Source organism: Suricata suricatta, chromosome 11 (genome assembly GCF_006229205.1).
Source record: "Suricata suricatta isolate VVHF042 chromosome 11, meerkat_22Aug2017_6uvM2_HiC, whole genome shotgun sequence".
Lineage (NCBI taxonomy): Eukaryota > Metazoa > Chordata > Mammalia > Carnivora > Herpestidae > Suricata > Suricata suricatta.
This window is the reverse complement of record NC_043710.1, coordinates 74,663,137-74,687,483: the sequence shown is the minus strand read 5'-3', so window position 1 is coordinate 74,687,483 and position 24,347 is coordinate 74,663,137. Positions and strand designations below refer to the sequence as shown.

Sequence of the window (24,347 nt, the reverse complement as noted above, 5' to 3'; positions counted from 1 at the left end):
TGAAGAATTGCAAGTAGTTTAGTCTCACTAGAGTAGAGAGTGAAGAAAACATGTGTTGAGAAATGAAACTGGAAAAAACATGCCAAGGCCAGATCATGGAGGGCCTTTTGTGCCTTATTCAGGAGCAAGGACTTGATTCCCAAGCCTGAGAGGAACCATAGGCAGTTTTAAGCTGGGGGTACAGGGTAGAGAATGTATCCAAGTGGAAAATCATTTTGTTGCTTTCATAAACACTAACCTTTAAGGGGTAGGAGGTGGAGTTCTAATGGATGGTCTGTGGATGTTTAGAAAATTTGTAAACTCCCTGAAAATGGTAGACAAAATTGTTAGTTGTATGTGTACTTGGGGGGAAGGGAAGAGAGGCAGAATCCATAGCTTTGTGAACCCCTCAAAAGGCACTGTTATCCAAAGAAAAGCTTGGAACACTGCTCTAGGCTAAAAAACTAACAGCTAACTTGGGAGAGCAGAGATTTCAGGTCCACCACAAAGAGCCCTTCTAAAGTTAAAGAGTTTCTCTTTTAAGAAAAATTTCTCATTCCTTCCCCTGAGTTACCAAACTCTTCCCACTCCACCCTGACCCACTGACGTTTTGTTCCTGGCCACTCTCCCACCTAAATGCTGCTTCCCCGCTCATGGAACTGGTCTTCTGTGCCAACCCATAATAAGTGTCCACCTCAGGGGCTAAGAATAGATGCAGTGTCCTGGTGACTTGAAAATTAGGTAACATCTGAAGGGTGAACTCTACAGTGACCACAAAACTCATTCTAATCATTTGAACCAAACAGATTGTTAACATATGATCAGGATTTCCCTGCAGGGTAAATGTGAATGTTCTGAACAAATGAAGAAAAAAAATGTCCTATTAACTAGAAGGAAAAAGCAGCTACTACTTGTAATTCCAAAGGACAAAGAAAAATACTACTTCAAATACAATCTTCCATATTTGCAGACTCCACCTTTCACCATTTTCTCTACCCTACCCCAATGAGTTAGTTCATTTTTTTTAATGTTTATTTATTGTATGAGAGAGAGGGCAGGCATGCACACACAGGCATGCAAACAGGGAATGGGGAGAGAGAGAAATGGAGAGAGAGAGGGAGAAATGGAGAGAGACAGAGAATTCCAGGACATGGGACCTGAACTCATGAACCCATGAAATCATGACCTGAGCCTAAATCAAGAATCAGACACTGAACCAACTGAGCCACCCAGGTGCCCCCAAGTCAGTTCTATCAGACAAGCTACAGTTCTCTTAAGCAGATAGATTTCATTCCATGCATCACTCCTTACTGTTTTCCTGGATTTGGATATGTGTTCTTCATCTTTTAGTTAGATCTGTGACCTCCTGCAAGTCAATTCCTTAATTTTTCTGGGCAATATCTTCATCTGTAAAATGAAATTGAATGAAAGATCCATAGTTGCTTTTCAGTTCCCACTGTTTGTAACAGTGAATGGAGTGGAGGGTGATTATGAACGGATGTCGTGATAGGTATTTCTCATTCCCAACCTGCTGGTCCCTTCCAAGGATTGCTTGGTACTTTCCTTCAGGCATTTTATCAATTTAATATAAAAGACCAAAGTACTTACCATTCCTTGGCCAGTACAGCCAAATAGTGCAAGGGTCAGCAAACTTTTTCCATTAAGGGCCAGATAGTAAATGTTGTAGGCTTTGTGCACCATAGGTCTCCATCACAGCTCTTCAGCTCTGTTGTAGTGTGAAAGCAGCCACAGACAATATACACATGCATGTGCATGGCTATATTCCAATAGAATTGTATTTACCAAAAAAGGTGGCAAGCTGTGTTTGACCAGTCATGCCATAGTTTGCTGACCCTTGAAATAGAAGACAGGCAGCCTGAAGACAGGGGTGTTTTATCCTTTCAGTCTTTGTGTTTGGAAGTTGTTTCCTGCATGATTTGCTGGTAATTATTTTGTTGTCATTGTTGTCATCGTTGTCATTGATGTTGTGTCGGAAAAGAACTATTCAATTATTTTAGCCCCACAGAGCCGCCTCACTCTGGGTACCCAAAATAAGTAACTTAGTGGGGCAGCCAGCTTGCAGGGAATCTGAAACGGTTAAGGCAACTTGTTTCTCAGGCATAGAGATAAATAAATGGCTTCCTAAGTAGAGAGTTCAGAAGATGAATAGCCTGGAAGAACAGTTGAGCAGTTAGTTCATTGAGACAGGGAAAGAAGAGGGAAAGAGAGAAGGGGGGTGGGGAGAAAGATTGATTGAATAGCAAACCAGTTTATGAGACCTACTGTACAAACTTGCCCAGCTGGGTACTTTATCTTGAATTTGTTTTGCAAATTGCAGATGCCTAGCTCTGGAAGCCAAGAAAAAGAAAGGGCAGTCATCCCACGCCAAAATACTCTCATGGATCCCAAGTAACTTACATTACTTCATTTTTGTGGGGGGAAAAATCATTATATATCCCCTTCCAAAATAAGTTCAGAAAAACAGAGAGCCATTTTATCCAGATGCCCAGAAGAAGACAAATATTTTTTAGAGTGTTTTTTTCCCTCTTAATATTAAGAGAACAATACCTTCCTGGTAACTTTGCCTGTCTTGTGAAACTTACCATGTCACACTGTTCAGCCCATAAAACTGTTTTAACAGTAAAAATGGATAAATTCAATGAGTCTTAATATTTCAACATACTTCAATGAAACCGGGAGTGTTTTTGTTTGCTGCCTTAGGACCTATCTAGTTGGATCCTGTTCTACTTTTTGCTGAAATCAGTCCTGCTTAACAGAGCCTTTGCATTGCATTAAATGAAAGAAAGAGGTAATCACAGCATTTTTATTAACATCTTTTAAAAAGATCTCCCACATATTAAGCATGACTTACAAAGACATTTTATCAAAGTAAGACCCAGTGGCCGGGCCTATCCTCTGATGCTGGTTACTAAGATTTACAAAATTTGGTTCATACAGTGTCTTTAAACTATTATCCCTGAAATTTTCAAGAAAAGATTTTGGTGAAAGAGCTGTTAGGGATAAAACAGTGGAATTTCTTTCTAATTTTTAAAATTTGGACATTCTTTCTAAAGGACCTCAACCTAGCTTTGAAAGAAATAAGAGTTAATAACAGGAAGAACAAGTCATTTGTCCCTTAAGGAAAAGTGGTGCCCATTTACAAGAGTTCAAGTGTTTCTTAATTTTCTACCAGGTCTTGTAGACATAATTTGCCACCTTGTTGAGTTAGTGCTTCCTGTAGTAATCCATGGACGCTAAGTCAATAAAGTAACACATTTGGGAAAGAATTCTTTTATTATATTTTCCTATTAAAACATGCTTCCAGCTTCCTATGAATGTAAATCAACTTCACGTGTTTGGATTGCCTTTGGCAAACGGGTTTGGTCATCACACACTTGATTTATCAATGGTTTTCTAACATCCTTGGGACCATTCTGGAAGGTAAATTTTCCATCAGTAGTCCAGCAGGAAAACTGAAAAGTATACAAGCTGCAAGGTTTTTCCAATAGGCTGCATGGACTTTGATCCCCAAGGCATAGAAGAATGTATGATGCATAGTGGATGCTGAACAAGTAATTGCTGAATAAATGAATCATAGTAGAATGAAGATAATAATTCTAAAGACATAGCTTAATTATTGGAAGAACTTTACTAGAAGAATACGGATATGCTTTTATTAGCCTGGAAATCCTATGCTAGAAGAAGGATCAAGAAACGTCAACCATATCTCAGTAATGGCACACTACTTTAACTCAGTGGCTTAACCAGTACTATAACAGGACTTTAAACTCTTAAATACACACACACACACACACACACACACACACACACACACACACACACACACAGATGTGAAAAACTTTAAGTGCACATTCAATGTAAATGTAAATATATATTAAATCCCAGGAGGATAGGATTAGAAGACTACTTTGTAGGTTAGCATCAAATACTAACCTAGAAACAGAAAACACACACTCACAAAATGAAAGATCATTCAAGTTCAAGATTTGAACCAATCATGTGGCTATTATTTGCCGCCAAATCAACCTTGAACTCCAGTTTCTCTAGAAAACTGGTTTTCTGTCATATAAAAGATGGCATCAATGGAAATGGCATAATTTATTCAAAATCACACACACACACACACACACACACACACACACACACACACACACACGCTTTTATCTATAGGCTGAGGATTTGCCATTTTTACCATGGCCTTCAAGAGTTCACAAGCTCTTACGGAGAAAATGAGTGTTGAGAGAGGCACAGATTGATTTCTATTAGGCCAAGTGCTACAGGAATGCATGTAAGGCAAAGAGCAAGGCCGAATATGGAAATCAAAGCTGACGCATCAGAGCATATTTTTCTTTCAAAATATTTTATGTACTAAAGTTTGCACAACATCTTGGCAATGACAGCAAGCCTGTGTAAGGAGGTGTTTCATGTTTCCTAGCTAACATAAGGGCAAAAAAATGTAGCAGCCGCCAAATATTACTTCAGTCACAAACTGAAGAGTGCATGGTAAGGCCCGTAGGCCAGAAGCTGTGAAGCTTCAAAATCTTTTACAAAATTCCAAAAGAGAGCTTATCTCTTATTTTTATATCCTTTGGTATTGTAAAGGAATGAAACTAAATTTAGCACAGTCCATCTGTTTGATAAGAGAAAAGAACACAGCTATATTTTCTTGGTATGCAGATCTTTTCTGGATCTTAAAGGAGGCTAGATTTCACTGGAAATTATTTTGAAGTTCACTAATTTTTCCAACACTAAGCACTCTGTCCACCACTTTCTCTGCATTTGTTCCCTTTCTAAGTAATTTTTTAATGTCTAGAAAATAGAAAACTGCCTAGCATATAGAAGGTAGTCAGTAAAATGTATCAAATTCATTCATGAACAGATGGCTGCACAGGTGACTAGACGAGGTGTTAAAAGATCTGGATTTTAATCTTGAAGCACTAGTGGGTATCATACCACCTCATGGAAATCCTTGTGCACCGTATTGTACTGCAGGGACTTTGAGGTTCATGGGGTACGTGTTGTGTGCATCTTAGATTACCAGATAAGCTATACTCCAGAGATTTGAACCTCAAATGCCTACATGAGCAAGTAATAGAAATGAGGAACATAAGCAGATACAATAAAATAAGAAATAGTGGGGACTGTGGCCCACCGAGTAGCACAAGGGCCACTTTGTGTTTCAAATACGATGGGAGCACAGGGTGTGCTCAGAGCAGGGGGCTTGCAGAAATGGCTCTTCTGTTTATAACATCCCCAACAGGAATCTAGGTTCATTATGACAAGGGGCACAAAATGTGTGGCCTTCCTACGAACAAATACCCTACACGTGTCCCACCTGCATTTCCACGTGGCTTCTGGGCAGTGCTGGCAGCCTGAGGCTTTCTAGGCCTCAACCCTGGAGGCATAAACTTGAGAGTGAGCATGGGAGTGAGGCAGGGGCTGGAGGGCAGTTCTGCCACTCTACCTGAGCTGCAGCATCAGGGCTGGGAAGGGGCCCCCTGGGAACCACTGGTGCAGCCACAGGTCAGCTGCGCTGGAAGCAAATACCATCCTCTTGCATGGAGGTACCTGGAATACAGGATCCCCAATAGCAGCCCACCAGAGTATGAACTCCTCTGGGCCCCGACAGCCCACCATGAGACCAGCAGGATGAGAGTGCAGGGACTCATCACCCAGAACCAGAACCAGGACCCCCAGGAATGGAAGGCTCAGTTCTTTAGGAGGGTGAATGATAGATTTAAGACAATAGATGTGGACATGGCCGAGGAACCTGCCGGGGCCCAGATGAGGGTCCAGATGAGATCAGGGAGGAAGCTGATTAGATGGCAGAGCTGGGACAGCATACAGGTGGAGCCCCTGACCGGGGACCAGGAGGGAGGTTTTGGCGATCCCTGAGGCAGATCCCAGCAGTGCATTCTGAGTAGCAACCGTGCCAACAGGGGAGGCACTTGAAGAGCTGGCGTCAGCAGTGGCACCCATGATGGGGACAGTACCAGCTCCACCACCCAGACCAGAAATGCTGCCAGAATGCCACCTTCTCCTGGATCCAACAATACTGATGAGCTGCGGCAGTGACACCATGCCAGAGTGCCACCTCAGAGTCCTTAAAAAAGCTCTCCAGGCAGCTTGTCCCTGCCTATCCAGGATGGCATGCAAGACGAAGCTGCCTTTGCCCTTCCTGCTTTTGTTGTGTGCTTTTGTCGCATTTTCATGTTTTGTGTATCAGTGTTCAAGTTGCAAAATTTAAAAAACCCAAAAACTAAACTAAAGGAAGATGGGAGCTAAACGCACTGTATCTGCAATCCAAGCATGCTTACAGCATCAGCTCCTTCACAAAGATAATTGTGTCTAAAACATCTCTGCCATATACAAAATAATAAGTAAGTAAATAAAAGTATTAATCGCTAAAATTTAATCAAGTGCCTCCTAAGTGCCTCGGACTGTTCTAAATTTCATCTGGTTTCATTTTCTGTCATTAGTGTAATTACTTCTAATTTAGGATGGAAGAAATGAAGGCACAGTACTTAGTGAATGCATATTGGTTGCTCTATTAATAAATAATTAGATGGTAAGAAATAAAAACCAGCACAGGAAAAAGCAAAGTGAGCCAAGCCCCTAACCCAGATGAAGGAAGCACCCTCTAAAAGAGTGTCCATCAGAGAGTGGCACCCAGCTCCCCTCTGGCACCACCAGGGAGAAGGATAAAGGTTATTTCCCCGAGTCTGCCGATATCCCTGTCTCCACAATGTAGCGGAGACATGTGCATCTCTGGTAGAGTCGACACAGAACCCCTTTCTGCAATCTGCAAGGCCGACTTCCTTGCTTCACAACAAGCAAACAAAAGAAACAACTGGCTCTTGTATGTTGAAATAACGCTAATAATTATGAGCAGCTGCCACTTATTAAGTGCAAACTCTGTGCTTGGTATTATTGGCATTGTATTAGTTCCTCTAATTCTCACAGGGACCCTATGAAGTCAGTACTGCTATTGTGCCCACTTTACAGACAAGGAAATTGAGGCTAATGGAGGTAAATTAACTTCTCCCAGATCACACAGCTACTAAGTGCCAGAACTGGGAAATGACTTACAGCAGGCTCATCTGCAGAACTCATGACCTGGAGCACGGTGTGGCCCTGCAAAGAAGGGGGTTTTTTTCTATGTGTGTTTGTCAGCCTGCTGTTTTTTAAACACAAAATCCTCTTTTTATGCACAGACTTGCACTGAACTTCACAGTACAGCATAGAAAAGAGCAGGTGGTTTCAATTCTGGTTGAGGGTGGAGAGTGGGAGGCCAACCACTATCTCCACTACATTCTCCCTCACCCTGACTTCTTCTGGCATCACTTCTGGTTGTCTTTCTCTGACCCCTCCTTTCTCTCCCTGTCTCCGGCTCCGCTTCCCTCTCATTAGTGTGGGCAGGCCAAAGATTCAACACTCAGTCTTCCAGATACTTCCTTCTCCACCTGCCCTCCAAGAGCCCTCAACCCACAGATCTTCATCTACCAGCATTGTGGTAATGACCCTCTGCACTAGGCTCCAGGCCCACGTCCCTAGTGGCTTGTAGGACATGTGGGGTGAACTTTTCCCCCCAAGAGCCAAGAGAGACTTAACTTTGAGAGGACTGGGCATTGTGTGCAGAGGTGTAAAAAGATGGTTTTTGCACAGAGGATGTGCTTACCTCAGAGATGGCTCCCCTTATTTTTTGTTAACTGGTGAGGAGGACTGCCTCCCACCTAGACCCAACAGCCCTGCACTTCTGTCCAACACACTCCCTTTCACGTGCCTGATTTGGGGTGCAGGGGTGCTCAATAAACACTCACTACATGGACAGGTAGGTTTGCACAGTTTTGAAGTATAAGCACCTTTTTCTTCAACACTGCTCATCTTAGCTGAAAGACAATTGGTATAGTGACTGAGAAATAGAGTTTTGGAGTCAGACACATCTGGCTTCAAATCTTCCTCAACTGCTTGCAACTGTGTGATCTCTGAGCTCAGGTTTCTCATCTGCAGGAATGCGACAATAATACTAGTTCTTGCTCATTGTTTCGTTGGGAGAATTAAATGAGATAAATCACGTAACACACTCAGTACAGTGCCTGGCCTGGAATAAGGCTCAGCAGGTGGTCATCTTTAAGATTATTTTGTATCCCTTTGCTTTTGAAGCGGTGGGTGAGGTCTGTAGCCCCAGGGATTACTAACACAAGGCCACATTTTCTACATCCCCAGTGCAGATGGTGGCCTTTGTTTTTGTTTTTGTTTTTAGCTTAGTAGATAACTAAAGAAAAAGAGGGAGGTAAAAGGGAAGAGACTTTCCATAAATGGAGTATGTAGGCTACTTATCAGACATCACAAGAGTTGCTTTATCTTTTAACTTCAGATAGTCCAGTTGGGGAATGAACATGGGATTTTATTCCTCCCATAATCCATTGTTTCTCAAAGAGCAGTCCCTGGATCAACGGGTATTAGAATTACCTGACCAGTTACCCAATATATAGCCGCAGAATTTCTGGAGCAAGGCCAGAGCATTTGTTTCGCCAGTGAATATCATCCAAATGTGACAACTTTTGACTTAGTACTTGTATCATATCTAAGACTTGATTATGTACTTTCTTGTATTTTTTCATGTAAGCATGTAATTTCTTCCTTAACTGGATACATTCTTCAAGGTGGGAAGAGTCCTTGTAACTCCACCAAAGTACAGATCAAGCCTGATCATATCATTGGGAGTTCATTAAAACATTTGGCTAGATTTAGCTCTCTGCCCTGCAAGGTCCTGACTTTGTCAGTGGCTAAAGATTGGTAGAGACCTTGAATTAAAATGGCAATTCACCAGTACCCAATATTACTAATATACAGTGTTGAATTTTTAATTAATACTTTCTCATTGTCGGTTGGTTGGGTATTCTTTTACTGACTGATACACTGAAATTCCTGACTTACTCACCAGGGGCAAAATTAACAAGTCTGTAAGGGCAGGTCCCTTCCATGATTCAGAGTGTTTATAAAACAGAAACTAACAGGTCTTCCTGTCTTGTCACAGAGAACAGGGCCTCTTCTGACCAAAATGATTTATTCAAGATTTGAACATATGAATTGAAACATAATTTTCATTGCAGGGTCAGCAATGATATGTGCTAACTTTAAGGAAAAGGAAGAACTTGTTACTTTATGATGTGTTTGTTCCCGAGCAATTGAGAGGTTTGCCATATGTTTTTATGGTAGTTTTCTTTGAGGTTCCATAAACGCCTTCTGGAATGTGGAGCATCCACCCTCAGGGTCGTATGGGAGCTTTTCGAGTGCCCTAATGTCATTAACTCTGCTGCTTTGGTTGCTGTAATATGCATTTATTTCTCCTGCATTTAGAAAGTAATTCTCTGATCTCCAACCCATTTAACCATGTTTGATCTTAACAAGATGAAAAATGTTTGGAATCTAAGCTTATGATCTTTGTGCTACATTTTTTTTCCTCCTAATTCACAGTAGCTTCCCCCAACCCCCTTCTCTTCTTTAGGATCAACACTCTGTGGTAGGCCAGAGCACAGGCCCCAGTCCAAGTCCCAACCCCTGCTCAAATCCAAACACCGGAAGTGGTTACATGAACTCCCAGCAATCACTGTTGAATCAGCAATTGATGGGAAAGAAACAGACTCTACAGAGGCAGATCATGGAGCAGAAACAGCAACTTCTCCTCCAGCAGCAGATGCTGGTTGATGCGGTAAAACTTTCTCCTAACTTTTCCTGCACATACCGATGGGCCTAACAGAGGGAATCCATTGTTGCCCATTTCTATTTACTGCCCTTTTCTCTGTGCCTACTTTGGTGATACCAGCAAGAGTGTCCTGGCCGTAAGAGAGGCTAATTCTATACATAAGTTAAAGTGCTATGGGGAAAAAAAACAAACAAACTTGATTTACCAGCTGCTGGACAGTTGAAATGCAGGACGCCCCACCTCACTAGCCTGCACAGCCCAGGAATGTTAAGAACTACCACTGTGGGTATTTGAAACAGTCAAACGGAATCATTCTTGTGCTACTGCCCTGGGGGGCAGAAATAGTGGACAGAACTTGAATCAGCTCAAATCTCAACTGATTTTAGAGATAGAGGAGTTTCAAAAACAGTTGCAAAAGCCAGCGTGGAGTTTCAGACCTTAAGATTTGGCTTCCAAAATAAAGCATCTCAGAATGGGGGATATTTTTAAAGAAAATTAAAGATATATTCCCCACTTCCACCATATCTATTGGCCTTAAAGAAAGGCAAAGTGGTTCTTTTCTGAGCATTGCCCAAACATTAGCCCTGCTTCACTTTTTATCTGCTTTCCCTTCCGTATCCTGAGACATACACTCAGGCACTGGTTCAAACCTTCCCACCTCCGAACACCAAGCCCCATCTCTAAGCTTCATTCTCTCCCTTCAAATGATTTGGCCAAATGAAAGAAAAAAGGGGCAAAGTTAACCATCTCAAGGTTAATAGAGCCAAGGTCCACAAAAGTGTGAAAAAAACCAAATAAAAAACATTTGTAGAAGTAGAAGCTTTGTAGTAAAAGTCAGAAACCTAGGGCGTGATAAGCACTATAATTCATTCAGTAATTATTAACAGTGAGAAAACAGCTATAAACAAGATAGACCCTGTCTTTGTCCTTAAGGAGTTCAGAGCCCACAGAATGTCAAATAAATAGGCAATTGTAAGGCATGTGATTAATGCTGTGACGTGGGAAGCACATCAGAGCGGAAATTATGTCAACTGAAGGTGACGTAGGAGATGGGGGGAAGAGAAGGAGGGTATTCAAGCCAGAAGAACCAGTATATTCAAAGACTCAGAGACAATAACATATACTACATATTACAGTCTGTGCTGAGGCATAGAATATGCACAAGGATTAGGAAGTAATAGGCAAGGAGGCCAGAGAGGAAAGGCCAGATACATCAGAATTTACACTGTCTGAAAAGCAATGGAAAGGACTTAAAGGACTTTAAACAAGGGAGCAGTAGACTCAGATTTGCATTACAATAAAGTATAAGCAGAGTAAGGAAAAATGTAATGGAGGAAAACTAAAATCCAGCCTGGAGAGATTAAAGAAAGTCTCTGAGGAGATGTAAAATTTGACTCTGACTTTGAAGGACTATAGAATTCTGATGGATAGAGTAGGTAGGTCTGCCATTCCAAGGTGAGGATGGGTAAGACACCAAAAGGTACAGCCTAGGTATATATTTGTTGGTGGCTTTGAGACTGTAAGATTGTATTATGAAATATACAATATATACTTCATTAGTATGTAATGAAGTGTATAAATAATATACACTTCATTAGTATGTAATGAAGTGTATAAATAATAACATAATCACTTATTATTTTTAAGGAATGACAAATGCAAAAAGTCTGGAGTCCAGAGCATGTGAGAAGTAGTGAGGAATGAGTAAGGAATAGTGAGCGCTAAATTTACAGGTGACCCTGAGTACTGCCCTAAGGTATAAGATGAAGGGGTGCCACCGACTGGATCACAAAGTGACACAACTAATTTCTTTCATAAATCTTCTAGAAGTTTTGGAAACTCTACCTATTTCATCCACTCTCTTCCTTTTTTGATTTTCATTAACTACATAGTGTGAAAACAAGGGCTATAGAAGAGAAAAACATACACTTTAAGACTCGTGCACTTGGCACACTTTTCATTTTTCCCACCAGTACTACTAATGTAGTAATGTAGTACTAATGTGTAGAATTATAACATGTGGAGTTTGAATTTCTAGACTTTCAGCTGTGATTAAAAGGCGAGGAAACACACCATGAGGGTCTTGTCTTGGCACTGGCCCCTCATTGGGCTCCAGTTGAATCACCATTGGGACAGGTGCAAAGGGCATTGGCATAAGCTGTGAGAGATGAATGACAATGAGCTGTTGGTTTTGTGATTTTTATAAACCTTTCACATTTCTCTTTGTTTAGATGCCATTGATGGTGCCTGTGCTTTTTTAGCATATCCAGGAAGAAATAGTCTTTGATACCATTTACATTAGCATATGCTTTGTAGTCATTTCCAGTCAGTTGGCAAGGCCAGAAAGGCGCCTAAATTGAGACATTTCCTCATGAATGTGCATTATCCTTACTCTCCATTATTCTCCCACCAATGAAGAAGAACAAAGAGGAAAGATGAGTAGTACTTAACACAATGGGCATCATAATAACCAATACAGTTTGTGTACCTACTGTGTGTCAGGCACCATGCTGAGCTTTTACAGTAGTGAAGGATTAATCCTTATAATCGGAGTGTGAGTGAGGTCGTAGAATTATCCGCATTTCACATTTTGAGATGGCAACACCAAAGCAAGACAGATGAGTGCAACAGAGATTATTTCTTTGCTGATTTTTAGGTCCAAGTTATTGGGTTGAGTTATAGGATCCAAGTTCATGAGACATGAGTGGATAAGTTACATTTCAGGTTGCACAGAAGTAATCCCAGGGATAGCCTGTGGGTTTCCACTTACAGAATGAGAATGTCCTCTTTTTGCATGGAGAGGGCATGGGAACAGTCTGCATTCTGTGCTGGAGGCTGGCCTTTGCTACTCCTCAGCATGAAGTGACAGACAACATGGCAGTTCCATGATAGACCATACACAAGGCCATTAAGTCTAACTCATTTGTGAACAAGTAGTTTAAGAAACCCATGCTTCCAGAGATGTATTGTTAACCCTTTGAACAACCTAATTTAGCCCCCGTGCAATAAAACATCAGTAAGTAGATTGAATACACATAAAAATAAGTCCAGATTTGAGATCTGGACTTTCATGGGAAACTGAAAGCCTGATTCTCTCTCTCTCTCTCTCTTTCACACACACACACACACACGCATGCAAACATGTGCCTGAATGTACAAATCCAGTTTTCTTCAATTTAAACAGCAGAAACACCTAATTCCATGAGAAAAAAAGATAGATGCTTTTGAAAAAAAGAATAATTCAGAAAGTCTCATGCTTGGCAATAAAATCAAAACTGTCAGCTTGCATAATAGTTATAACAGGAATGGTTGAACATCACCGCATTTGGGTTCATGGAACATCTCAAGCTGTTTCTTAAACATTTAGGGTTTGGGCAAAACCATAAAGAGTTTCACCAACCACTTTTTTCCTTAATTTGTAAACCCATATTTAAAAGAAATGTAATCCATATGTTTCTGATTCATTTACACTTAGCTCATCAAAATTGTGTTTTATATGAATTACTTGATGCCCAAAAACCCTGTGAGTCTTTCAAGTTTTTATCTTAGAAACAAGAATTTGAACTTAATTTGTTGTTGTTTTAAGGCTATTTTTTCCCTTTATAGTAGATTTGTTCTCCTTAGAAGGTTTGGAGTTTGATGGGAAACTAAGAAATGATTTAAGTGGGATCTAAATTAGTTCACATTTGGCTTCCGTCTAATTTATCCACCTATCTTTACAAGGTTTTCTTTTATATTTATTGACTTTTCTATAATTACATTGTTTTATCTACCTATGCCAGTTGTGCTTATCTTTGAAAATAAAAGTTGCTTTAGGGTTCATACAAAGTTGCTATAACGCAATTCTAAAAACTTCCTGGTCCATGCTGAGAAAGAAAAGAACTGATATGACACTCACAGCCATACCATTAAAGACATAAACAAGCTTATAGAATATTAACCTTAGATGGGATTACTCTAGACCATGATAAAATGAGACAAAATAAGGCCACTTCATAACTTTGTCTAAATATAGATACAAGGTCACCATGTAACCCACAAAAATACCACCCCTTTTGCTAAATGAGTAATGGCTACTTTTTTGCTCAATGATGGAATCAACCTTACTTTCTGACAGCTTACAATCTAGAATAAATCCTGGCTTCCTTAGATCCTCCATAAATCATCCAATCAAAGCCCAAATCCTATGATAACTTCTTTCTAACACACTAGTACCAAGACACTCCTTGGACACCCATGGTGTGCATTCATTCTCCCTTGCTGCAATGAGAAAGAAACCCAGTAGGTGTGTTCCTGGTGGTCTTTGGCTAAGGGCATTGATAATATAAAAAGAATGCACCTATTTCCTCTTTTATCTCCCAAGCTCACCTACTGTAAAGATCTAATGGTGGTTGATTCCAGAAAGAAGAAAAGAAGGGGGCCTGGGAAATTTCTGTGCTTTGAGAGAATGGGACACAGAGAAACAGAGAAGCAAGTATTGTGTGGCAGGAAAAGAGTCAAGAGTCTTTGACCCAGGATTTGATTTCTGTTCTCCCACTCTGTGATCTTTGTCAAGTTACTTGGCCTAAGGAAGCTTCCGTTTTTTCATCTATTAAGTGGGAATAATCACACCTATCTTTCAAGGGCTCTGTTTGAGGGGGGGAAATGAGGTAATGTGCTTATAGTGTCCCTACTGGTACCTGATAGCTATCTCCTGACATCTCCTCCTAAGTTATCTCCCGACATCTACAGAGTTAGCAAATAAGAATACAGAATTTCCAAGTGTCCTGTATTTTCTCTGGCAATCCTACTCTTAGGCTTTCTACACCCCGTGGGACCAGAGCATATCAGGTGTGCTACAAAAGAAAACCAGAAACACCCTCTCAAAAATCACAGGAGCTTAGTTTTCACTGAAATCTAATTGCAAAATAAAGAAAATGAGATTAGTTCCTGGACCCAAAACACACAGTGAATGTTAAGGAGAAGTAGAAATTATACTTCCCTGGAGGAAATTTGTTGAAACTGAAGACTTGTCTCTGAATTGAGACCTACTAAAAAAGGTTTGCAATACAGTGCTGTGATGGCAGAATTGTTCTTATAGACCTACTTTTTTGAATCAACAGTCCGTAAATGTTTGAAAGTGGGAAAGTAAGCATGCAACTTAATATGGTTTCACTTCTGTTTGTTTTCAAGGAGAAAATTGCTCCACAGGATCAAATAAATAGACATTTGACAAGGCCACCCCCAGATTATAAAGACCAAAGAAGAAACACAGGCAACATGCAGCCAGCTGCCCAGTATTCTGGTAAGTGTTCTTCAAAAGTGGTGAAAATAGTAACTGTAGAAAAAAGAAACTTGTTCCATTTTGATATTTCCTCCTCTCCCCACTTCATATCGAACTATAACATCTTTCTTAAAATCCTTCATTAGTTCCCATTTAACTTTCAGATCAAGACCAAACTGTTGTATTTTTTTTCCTTCCATCAGTTCTTGCTGATTCTCATCCTGCACTCATAAAGTTCACCGCTCTCCAGATTACCCCTAAGAGTTCAAAAGAGCTTGGCTATTTCCTAATTGCCTTGTTCAACCATTCTGCTGCCAGCAACATATCCAGACCCAGATCGTTTAAGGGAAGCAGACATTTCTCCCTCTTGGGAGTTGCATAAAGTCCAATCTTCTTGTCTCCGCTTTTGGGCTCGTCCCTCTGGGACAAATAGTCCTGCCACCAAGATGTAATTGAAAAGCAAACGACGTCTTCATGAAGTTTCTCAAAAAAATCAAAGCTGGACTGCATTTAGGATACAAAGTAACACCTCCTAATAGGTCACTCAATGTAACGTAGGTGATGGGCACTACCCTTAAAAATCTCTCTGCTCCCTCTCCAAACCTGAAAAGAACCTCTCCGAGACCTAACCCAGACTGTTTTGCCTTCTCCTATTTAGAATGGATTCAAGTCCCATCTGCCCAGAACTCTGCACTCTCTCATGTAAATTAAGCTTGTCCTCAATTTTTCCAAGTTCTATTTTACCTGTTACCTTCATCTATCCAGGAAGGCATACAGAAGATTATCTAAAGGAGGTGCCATGAATACTCCTGTTTTTAAAAAATAATTTTCTGGCCCTGTTATTAGTGGTTATAACTATATTGTTCTAATGTATTTAAGTTCTTTAAATGTACCAGACTGTGTCTTACCACTGAAATTTGGAATGAGATATATGCATTCCACCCTATAAGATTACTTTGTCTCAAGTTCCAAACTGGATTCTCTATTTGATTCTGTCCTCAAGGTGGTTAAAAGACAAGATGGAGGTTCATTTGGGACATGGCTTCTTGCACTATGGCTTATCGGTGGCCATGGGGAAGCTAGGAGCCCTTTGAAATATTCTGCAACATTCAGGATGGGTGTTTGGCCTTTCCCCATTCGTATAAAAGAATCTTAAAGACAGTAGTTTCAGGTTGGTTTGGTGGCTGTACCATGCTGTCAGGGATACGGGTTTCTTTTGTCTTTCTGCTCCACCTTCTTTAACATGTAGAATACCCTTGTGTCCATCCTTCATATCCGTATTCCAAACAAAGATGAAAGAAGGGAAAAGGTAAAATGGCCTCCCAAATGAGTCAGATTCTCTTTTTAAGACAGGCTTCTTGGGCTCTCACCTAATAACTTTTACTTTTAGCCAGAATTTATTCATCTCGCCCCCTCCATCACCAAGGAAATTTAGGAAATGTGGTTTTTAAGCTGGGAACATTGCTCCAAAATCAAGGGTCTATTTCTAAGAGAGGCAGGGAGGCTGGATATCTGGTAAGCACCCGCAGGTCACTTTCACAGTGCATACAGGCATCTTCCTAAGAAAGGGATCCTTAGCATCCAGTTGCTGACCCCTAAATGGGTAAGAATCATTGCTCTAGAGCATTGTACTTCCCATGTCTTTTGATAATGAAATAAACAACAAACACAACAGAAACTCTTTTTATCATTTTTTTATTTTAATCTCAGTACAGTAATAATTACCTTGCCCAGATCTTAATATAAGAAATGATGTACGAAAAGCACATGAAACAATTTTAACCAAGCATTAGGAACTTCTAAATAGTAACTGTGATTACTGTTTTGTGACCTTCCTGGAAATTCTCCCAGTTCTGTCTGTTTAAAAATATTGCCCTCCTCCTAAACCTTCTCAGGGCATATTGTCAAAGTAGAGAACAACTAGAGGGAATGAGTTTTAAAGTCTTTAAATTCTTTTCCATAGCACTTTCATAGTGTTACTTCCCTTCTCATGAAACTTTTAGATACCAACATGATGTTGCTTACCCTCATCAGCTGTCTGTGAACTCTTTGCTGTTCAAGCATCTCATACCTGACCCTGATCCCTCTTTATTAAACTCTCACTGCCCTACCAGTGCAGGGCTCTGCTCAGTCTGCCTTCAGGGGTTATGTAGTCTAGTGGAGACATATTTTAAGAAAATAACAAGGACTTCAGTCTATCTGGCCCTGTGTCTTGCTCGCTATCCCAAGCAGCCAGGGTACCCTGGGGCTACAACTACAGCCATGTTCTCCTCACACACTGCTGTTCTGAGATTTTTACATGTGTCTAATTCTTGCTTCTTAGTATTTCTGATTCCCAGGACCTCCCTGCATCTCTGCAGGGAGAGTACTTTAAAAGAGTATCTTTCTCCAAGTTACACATATACTTCAATCTCTCATTTACTCATTCAGTCAACACTAACTGAATACCAACTTTGCACTATCCACTAGGCTTAGAGAATATGACAGTGAACAAAACAGGTGAAAATTTTTTCCCCATGGAAATTATCCTCTATAAGGCACTAACTTTTATCCTTTTGGCATTCCAGTTTTGCTTCTCAAGATGTCTTCCCGGATGACTTTAACTGCCCCAAGTTAGGAATACTTTAATGTTTTGACTAATCACTATTTGATATGTGGAGCCTCCCTATTTGACAGCCTATGATTGATGGTTCTACTTTGGGGTTCTGTGGGTTTTCTAAGACAACAGCTAACTAAGTGCTGACTGAAAATTTCAAAGAGCAAATCCTGCTGGAAAGAGCAGGCTGGAATATCAGGGAAAACTTAATGAAGGAGCTTAGACTTTGGCCTGAGCCTTGAAGAAAAAGTAGGGCTCATCGAGTTAAGAAGGGCATCATAGTAGAGGGAAATAGCATGATCAAAGGTAGCTCATGGTATGTGAATAACACTGTAATAGTTACTATACCTCCTGGAGCAGAAGGCTTTCCACATGGAGATAAACAGCAAAGCATGGAATACCTTGAATTCTAGATGTTTAAAGAGATGGGAATTTACCCTTTGGACACTTGGGGGCCATTCCTAGAAGCTTCTTGAATGGGGATAATGTAGATGGATAACTGCACATGATTTTCAAGGCCACAGATTTGGAATATTAATCTAATAGCCACGTATGGGATTCATCCACACTTTCTTATTGAGACCCTGAGTTAACCTGTGGCCTGGATTTCACAACAGCTGGCTAATCAGTTTTAGTCTGGTCTCAGAACAGAGTAAAGCTAATTCCAAATGGGATAAATATTGACTACCACCTCTCCTCAAAGACTCCAGAAGAGGAATAAAGTAAAGCCTAAAAACTAGAGCCATTTTAGTGTCACCTTTTTTCTAGAATATATAAATTCTTCAAGGGATGACCTAAGTGATACTTCGCTCACAAACTGTCTGACTTCTTTTATATAATACCTATGATGATTATTTCTCTTTATTTGTTCCTTCACCTGAAAACAGATTCAGAGTTGATAAGTTACTGCAAATTGCTATAACAGAGGAGATAACCTGTGGTTATAAACTAATATAATTGTCTTCTTTTTCTCAGGTGGCTCATCAACAGTGACTTTAAACTCTAACCAGGCTTTGGCAAACCCAGTTTCAACACATACCATTTTGACTCCAAATTCCAGCCTTATGTCTACTTCCCATGGGACAAGAATGCCATCATTACCCACAGCAGTTCAGAATATGGGGATGTATGGAAATCTGCCTTGCAGTCAGCCTGGCACATACAGCGTCACTTCAGGAATCAATCAGTTGACCCAACAGAGAAACCCAAACCAATTGATAGCAAATCCGAACAATCCTCTGATGCCACGGCCACCTACCTTAGGGGCAAGTAATAATAACAACGTGGCCACTTTTGGAGCTGGACCTGTTAGCAATTCGCAACAATTAAGACCAAATTTAACCCACAGCATGTCAAGCATGCCAGCACAGAGAACATCGAATGTTATGATCACATCCAGCACAACCACACCAAACTGGGCCTCTCAAGACACAGCAACCAAACAACAGGAAGCCCTGAAGTCCACAGCAGTCCACTTCCCCACAGGTACACCTGCAGCCTATACTCCAAACCAGTCACTGCAGCAGGCAGTTGGCAGCCAGCAGTTTCCTCAGAGGGCAGCGGCCCCTCCTAACCAGTTAACACCAGCAGTGCAAATGAGACCCATGAACCAAATGAACCAAACATTAAATGGACAAACCATGGGTCCACTCAGAAGTCTGAATCTCAGACCCAATCAGCTGAGCACACAGATCTTGCCTAATTTGAACCAGTCGGGAACAGGGTTGAGTCAGCCGAGGACAGGCATAAGCCAGCCACCATCCATGACACCAGGCAACTTTCCTTCACCCAACCAAAGTTCCAGGGCTTTTCAAGGAACTGACCATGGCAGTGACTTAGCTTTTGACTTTCTCAATCAACAAACTGATAACATGGGCCCTGCCCTGAACAGTGATGCTGATTTCATTGACTCTTTGTTGAAGACAGAGCCTGGTAATGATGACTGGATGAAAGACATCAATCTTGATGAAATTCTGGGTAACAACTCCTAAAGGAGAAGAGAGGGACAATTAATATACTCTAAGCACTAAAAGGCAGTATTTTACAAGGACTCTGTAAAGGCCAAACTCTTGACTTTCAGTTGGATGATATGAAGACAACTTGGCTTAAAAGTGGAAGTGGAAAGTAACTATAGTGCTCAGTTCAAACACTTGTTTTAAATCTCAACCCTGAAAGTAAAATGTTGGGATCACCTTTCCCTGTCTAAACTCCAGGACACAGTATCCAGTTTACCCAAACAGAACTGTGATGTTGATATATAATTAGTTGGGTAAAATAGGCTTCCTAAGCTCCTTTCCTTCCTGAAAGAAAAGTAATAGACCTTGTAGCTTGTTAAACCCCATGTCACATGGAGGTACTAGTTCCAAGCAGCAAGCAACAAATTCCTTAATTTGCTCTAATAGATAGATGGAAATGTGATTTAATCTTTCCACCCTGTCTTTTCATTTAGTTTCCTTAAAACTTCCAGGGTAGATTGAAATGTTATAGGTTTGTTTGGAGTCACCAAACGGTATCCTAAGTAGGGGAAAGCCAGAGAAACTAGAGAGCAGCCAGTGGATTATAAGAATTTCTTCCCCAGGTTCACCTCTCACTTTGTCAATACTCCCACATATGCTATACTTCAGCAACATGCTGTGTCTAGTGATGAAACAAGATTGCAGGGCTATCCAACTTTATCAGGGCTTCCACAACCAATTTCTAAATCCATTTCCAAGTCTTAGATATAATCACAACCTGTCCTACTCATACTGAAATATTAGTGTATCTCTGTCTGCATCAGATTTCACTATTTAAAAAAGGAAAACATCCCATTGGACAATGCTATAAAGGAGATTTATTTAGCCCTGAATGACCTGGGGTGTTACCTATTGTGATGATGCCTGCTGGTTAGTTCCCTCACAGAATGAAATTGAGCCTTGTCTTCCCTGCTTATTTTGATGACCAGAGACAGATTTGTAAGCAAACTGAAATAAGAAAGTATCTTGTGTTGATAGGAGATAAGACACAGAAGATCAGGATAAGAAATGGTGGGTCTGGATGGGTACAGTCTATTTCAAAGGGTTTGAAGGAAAGCATAATTGAGAGAGAAAACAATCTGTCCTGATTTGGGCGTATTGTTTAGGTAAACAGCTAAATAGAATGTAGCAATCCATTCATTCTTTGCTCCCTGATGTGATGTGTCTTTACCACATAGGGATTGACCCTTCATATCCAAGTCTTCTCCCTCAGGGCTGAGCACTGTATCAAAGAAAGCGCTTTGGTTGAGTCATGTAACCTCAGTGCCCACACTCAGATCAGCTGTAAAATCAGGAGGATGTGTGCTGATTTGGATTGGATGAAAAATATTGCTATTATTTTTCTCGTTACAGAAGAACATAGGTTATCTTCAGCCTTTTTAGTTACACATCCACATATTCAATCACCAAATGTAATTTAACTGAAGTTGTTTCACAACTAAGTCTTTAAATATCTGTTCTAAAAAGATCAAATTTAAAAGTTCTGCAAAGCCCTCTGTCAATCTTTGAAATGTCTAGAAGCGCTCTGTTTCTTTTACACAATACCAACGTCACTGGCCCAGAATCTCTTCTGTGCTAGGTTGTAAATATAAATAACTTGTTTTGTAAACTTTTGTAAAGAATATTTTGGTAGAAATACTTAAAACATATTCTTTGGGTTATATTTATACATATGTGAAATAAATATACTATCAAAAGGTTATATTTTATACAAAAAGTAAATTGTTACCTTTTGTATGCTAATATACAAAGTTTTGTATAATATGATGGTTTATTTTTAGTCCTACATTTAAACCATAAGAGGTCAAGTGAGAACTTTTGAGAAACTGTCAAGAGGCTTGTTAGACAAATTTATATTCTGAAACCTTAATAAGAAAGCATTCCAGGTTTCAATTCTTTCTTTTTTTCCCCTGATCCCAAATTCTTTTTTAAACCCGTAAGTTCTTGCGTCTTATTTGATTATACTGCTGTGCACATTGTATTGGTTCTTGCTGCATGTGATCTACTGTGTTTTTTCCCATTTTATAAAACAGTGTTTCTCCATGCAAAGAAAGGAAAAAAATATGTACATATAAACACTTTAATTTTATGACTCCTCCATGTTACTGTATATATCTGCCAGCACTTCCCAGGTACACTCCTGTGATTCAGCTTATTTTTACCCTAACATAAATAGTATGTTTTGTAGTAGCTATCAAATTTAAGAGATAAAGCAATCAGAATGTCTAGATTTTCTTCTATCTTAATGTGAATTTCATAATTAATGTCTATTTATTCAGCTATTCATTAAAATACAGGATTCTTTGGAAAAAAATGGTGTAGTCCATAGTTTCTGTTTTTTGGCAGCCTATTACCAAAGATGATGTAATTTTCCTGAGAGCTGAGATAATTACAATTTGATAGACATAATGTAGCTAAAACTTTAAGATTTACAACTTAAAAGCTATTGGAATACAATCTCCCATTTATAGAAATACCAGACTACTTAATTGTTGGCATTGTTTATCATTCTGACATATTATACAGGAGGTAGAAGGCATTTTCCTTTTTTTTATTCAAAGACTAGAAAGCTAAATTGCTAGCAAATAATTCATTCTTGGCTTTTTGTTAAGCCCAATGAAGATAAATAACTCTGCTCTAAATGAATGCATTAATACTACTTGCATTACTGTAACTGTACCCATAACTGTAAAGATTCCAAGTTGTAAAACAAGTATTTTGTATTGTGTGTAATTTCATGTGTTAAAAAATAGTTTTAAAAAATTCAGAAGTGGTTCTCTTGTATGAAATCATACTTTCAGTCACCAACAATATTGTTGCTGTATCACAGAAAGTTCCAAGAACTATTAATAGTGATGGGCAGATTTATTCTCTGGGAAGCTTCTCATACTAGTGAAATGCTGTCTTGTCTCCTTTCAATGTTCTTTAGTTCACTTAGAAAGTTTGCATAAAGATCCTATACGCAAAACACTACTCAATACTGAAGAAACACTCCCTAATTCTCAGGCATGGTGGGCCTTTGCCTGGGCATTTGTTGAGACCAGTCTGAGCAAACACTAGGCCAGGTAAACACAGCCTCTGAACATATTTACACATTCCCTCTTGAGAGGCAAAAGGGTTAACAAAGATGGGTGGGGGCAATGGGAACCCCTATCACTGAATGTTCTTGCTCCCCTGTTGAAATACGTTGTCCATTTCCCCTCTGCCAGAAGGATGTGTGACATTATCCTTTTCATTAGTGGAGCAGTGTATTAATGGAGCAGTAATAAAATTGACATTTTATATAGTCCCTGTTCAATGACTCTAGAAAGTTCAATAGTAAACAAATAAAATCGACATCAATTAAAAAAAAAATAAAATACACACAAATTAAGAGAAAGAAAGGTAAAATTCTAAAATTACCTACAAATCCCAGTAGGTACCCATGGAAGTAGACCTGAGCAGAGCACATGAGAGAGTAAAAGAAGTGTGAAAAAGCCAGAAGCTCTGCTTCTTCCCTGGCTGCAATTGCTAAAGGCAGTTCAAAGTCTTTTTTTGGTTATTTATTAAAATTTATTTATTTTAGAGAAAGCAAGTGCAAGTGGGGGAGAGGGGCAGAGGGAGAGAGAAAGAGACTCTTCACCAGGCTCCCTGCTCAGTGCAGAGTCCATCGTGGGGCTTGATCCCATGATCCTGAGATCATGACCTGAGTGGACACCAAGAGTTGGTCACTCAATCAAGTGAGCTACCCAGAAATTCAAATTCTTAAACATTTTACCTTCTATTTCCATTTTATATCTCTCTGACTGTGATTTATCACCCAAAAAATGAGAGTGTGGGGTTGAAATGGCTCTATATCCCTTTTCAACTAGAAAACCATGATTTTTTTCAAAGGCAAGTAGAAAATTAACCAAAAGAAAAAAACCAAAAAACCTCAAATAGCATTATTTTTAAAATGAAGAAATCACTATTCAACCTTTTGAAAATCTTCAGATTATCAGTCAACTTTATTTAACAGAGAACCCATCTCCTTTAATATTGTCATATGAAAAAGAGATTTCATCATAGGGAGCCAGAACGAGGTTGCTGACAAAATAGGCAATGTAGATGATGTAGTTGCCTGAAGGTCAAAAGCAGGAATGCGATATTAAAAGGTCATTTTCCTTTCATAAAGAAATATTTGCCTGCTAGGAAGGAGGAAACCAATACTTTGAGTGGTGTCTGCCATGGGTGTATTATGAATGTTCCTGAGTTAAAAGGATAGTGTAACATCTTTTAGGTATACTTCCTATGTTGCCGTAATAGAGAAAGTACAGGTAGTTCCCTAGTACCAACTCCATTGGTGGTGATAGCATAACTAAAATATTGTAGCATGAGAATTAACAAAACACACTGATCTTAGATTTTTAAAACAAAATGCTGGTGGCACCTGGGTGGCTTAGTCCGTTAAGTGCCTAACTCTTGATTTTGGCTCAGGTCATGATCCCACAGTCATGGGATTGAACCCCTCATTGGGCTCCATGCTGAAAGTAGAGCCTGCCTGGGATTCTCTCTCTGCTTCTTGCTCAGCCCCTTCCCCATTTGTTCTCTCACTCTCTCTCTCAAAAAAAAAAAAAAAAAAAACCCACTTTAAAAACAAATGCTGTTGTTACTGCCTTATATGCAATAATAATAAAAGAGGGCTTTTGTTTATTTACATACATAGCATTTTAAGTTCTCTTTTAACCAAATGTAACTTATCTTTAGCTCCAGAATATGCATGAGCACACAGATGCTTTTTATGAT

General features: G+C 39.8%; 1 protein-coding gene and 1 non-coding gene across 3 annotated transcripts in view; both read left to right on the top strand.

Annotated features, from left to right (window-relative positions):
- The window catches only part of MAML2 (mastermind like transcriptional coactivator 2), a 345,270-nt gene extending 322,920 nt beyond the window's left edge, over positions 1-22,350 (top strand). Inside the window, exons 3-5 of one of the 2 annotated variants that reach the window (XM_029957202.1) lie at positions 9,512-9,715; positions 14,882-14,993; positions 18,544-22,350. In XM_029957202.1, the coding sequence (XP_029813062.1) occupies positions 9,512-9,715; positions 14,882-14,993; positions 18,544-19,559 (1,332 nt within the window). In that variant the 3' untranslated portion in view covers positions 19,560-22,350. The remainder of the gene's footprint in view (positions 1-9,511; positions 9,716-14,881; positions 14,994-18,543) is intronic. The other variant, XM_029957203.1, reaches the window with a different exon arrangement.
- LOC115272912 lies at positions 5,199-5,328 on the top strand. Its single transcript, XR_003900558.1, has one exon. It is a non-coding gene; the product is annotated as a small nucleolar RNA SNORA11 (small nucleolar RNA).
- Positions 22,351-24,347: the final 1,997 nt, after the last annotated feature.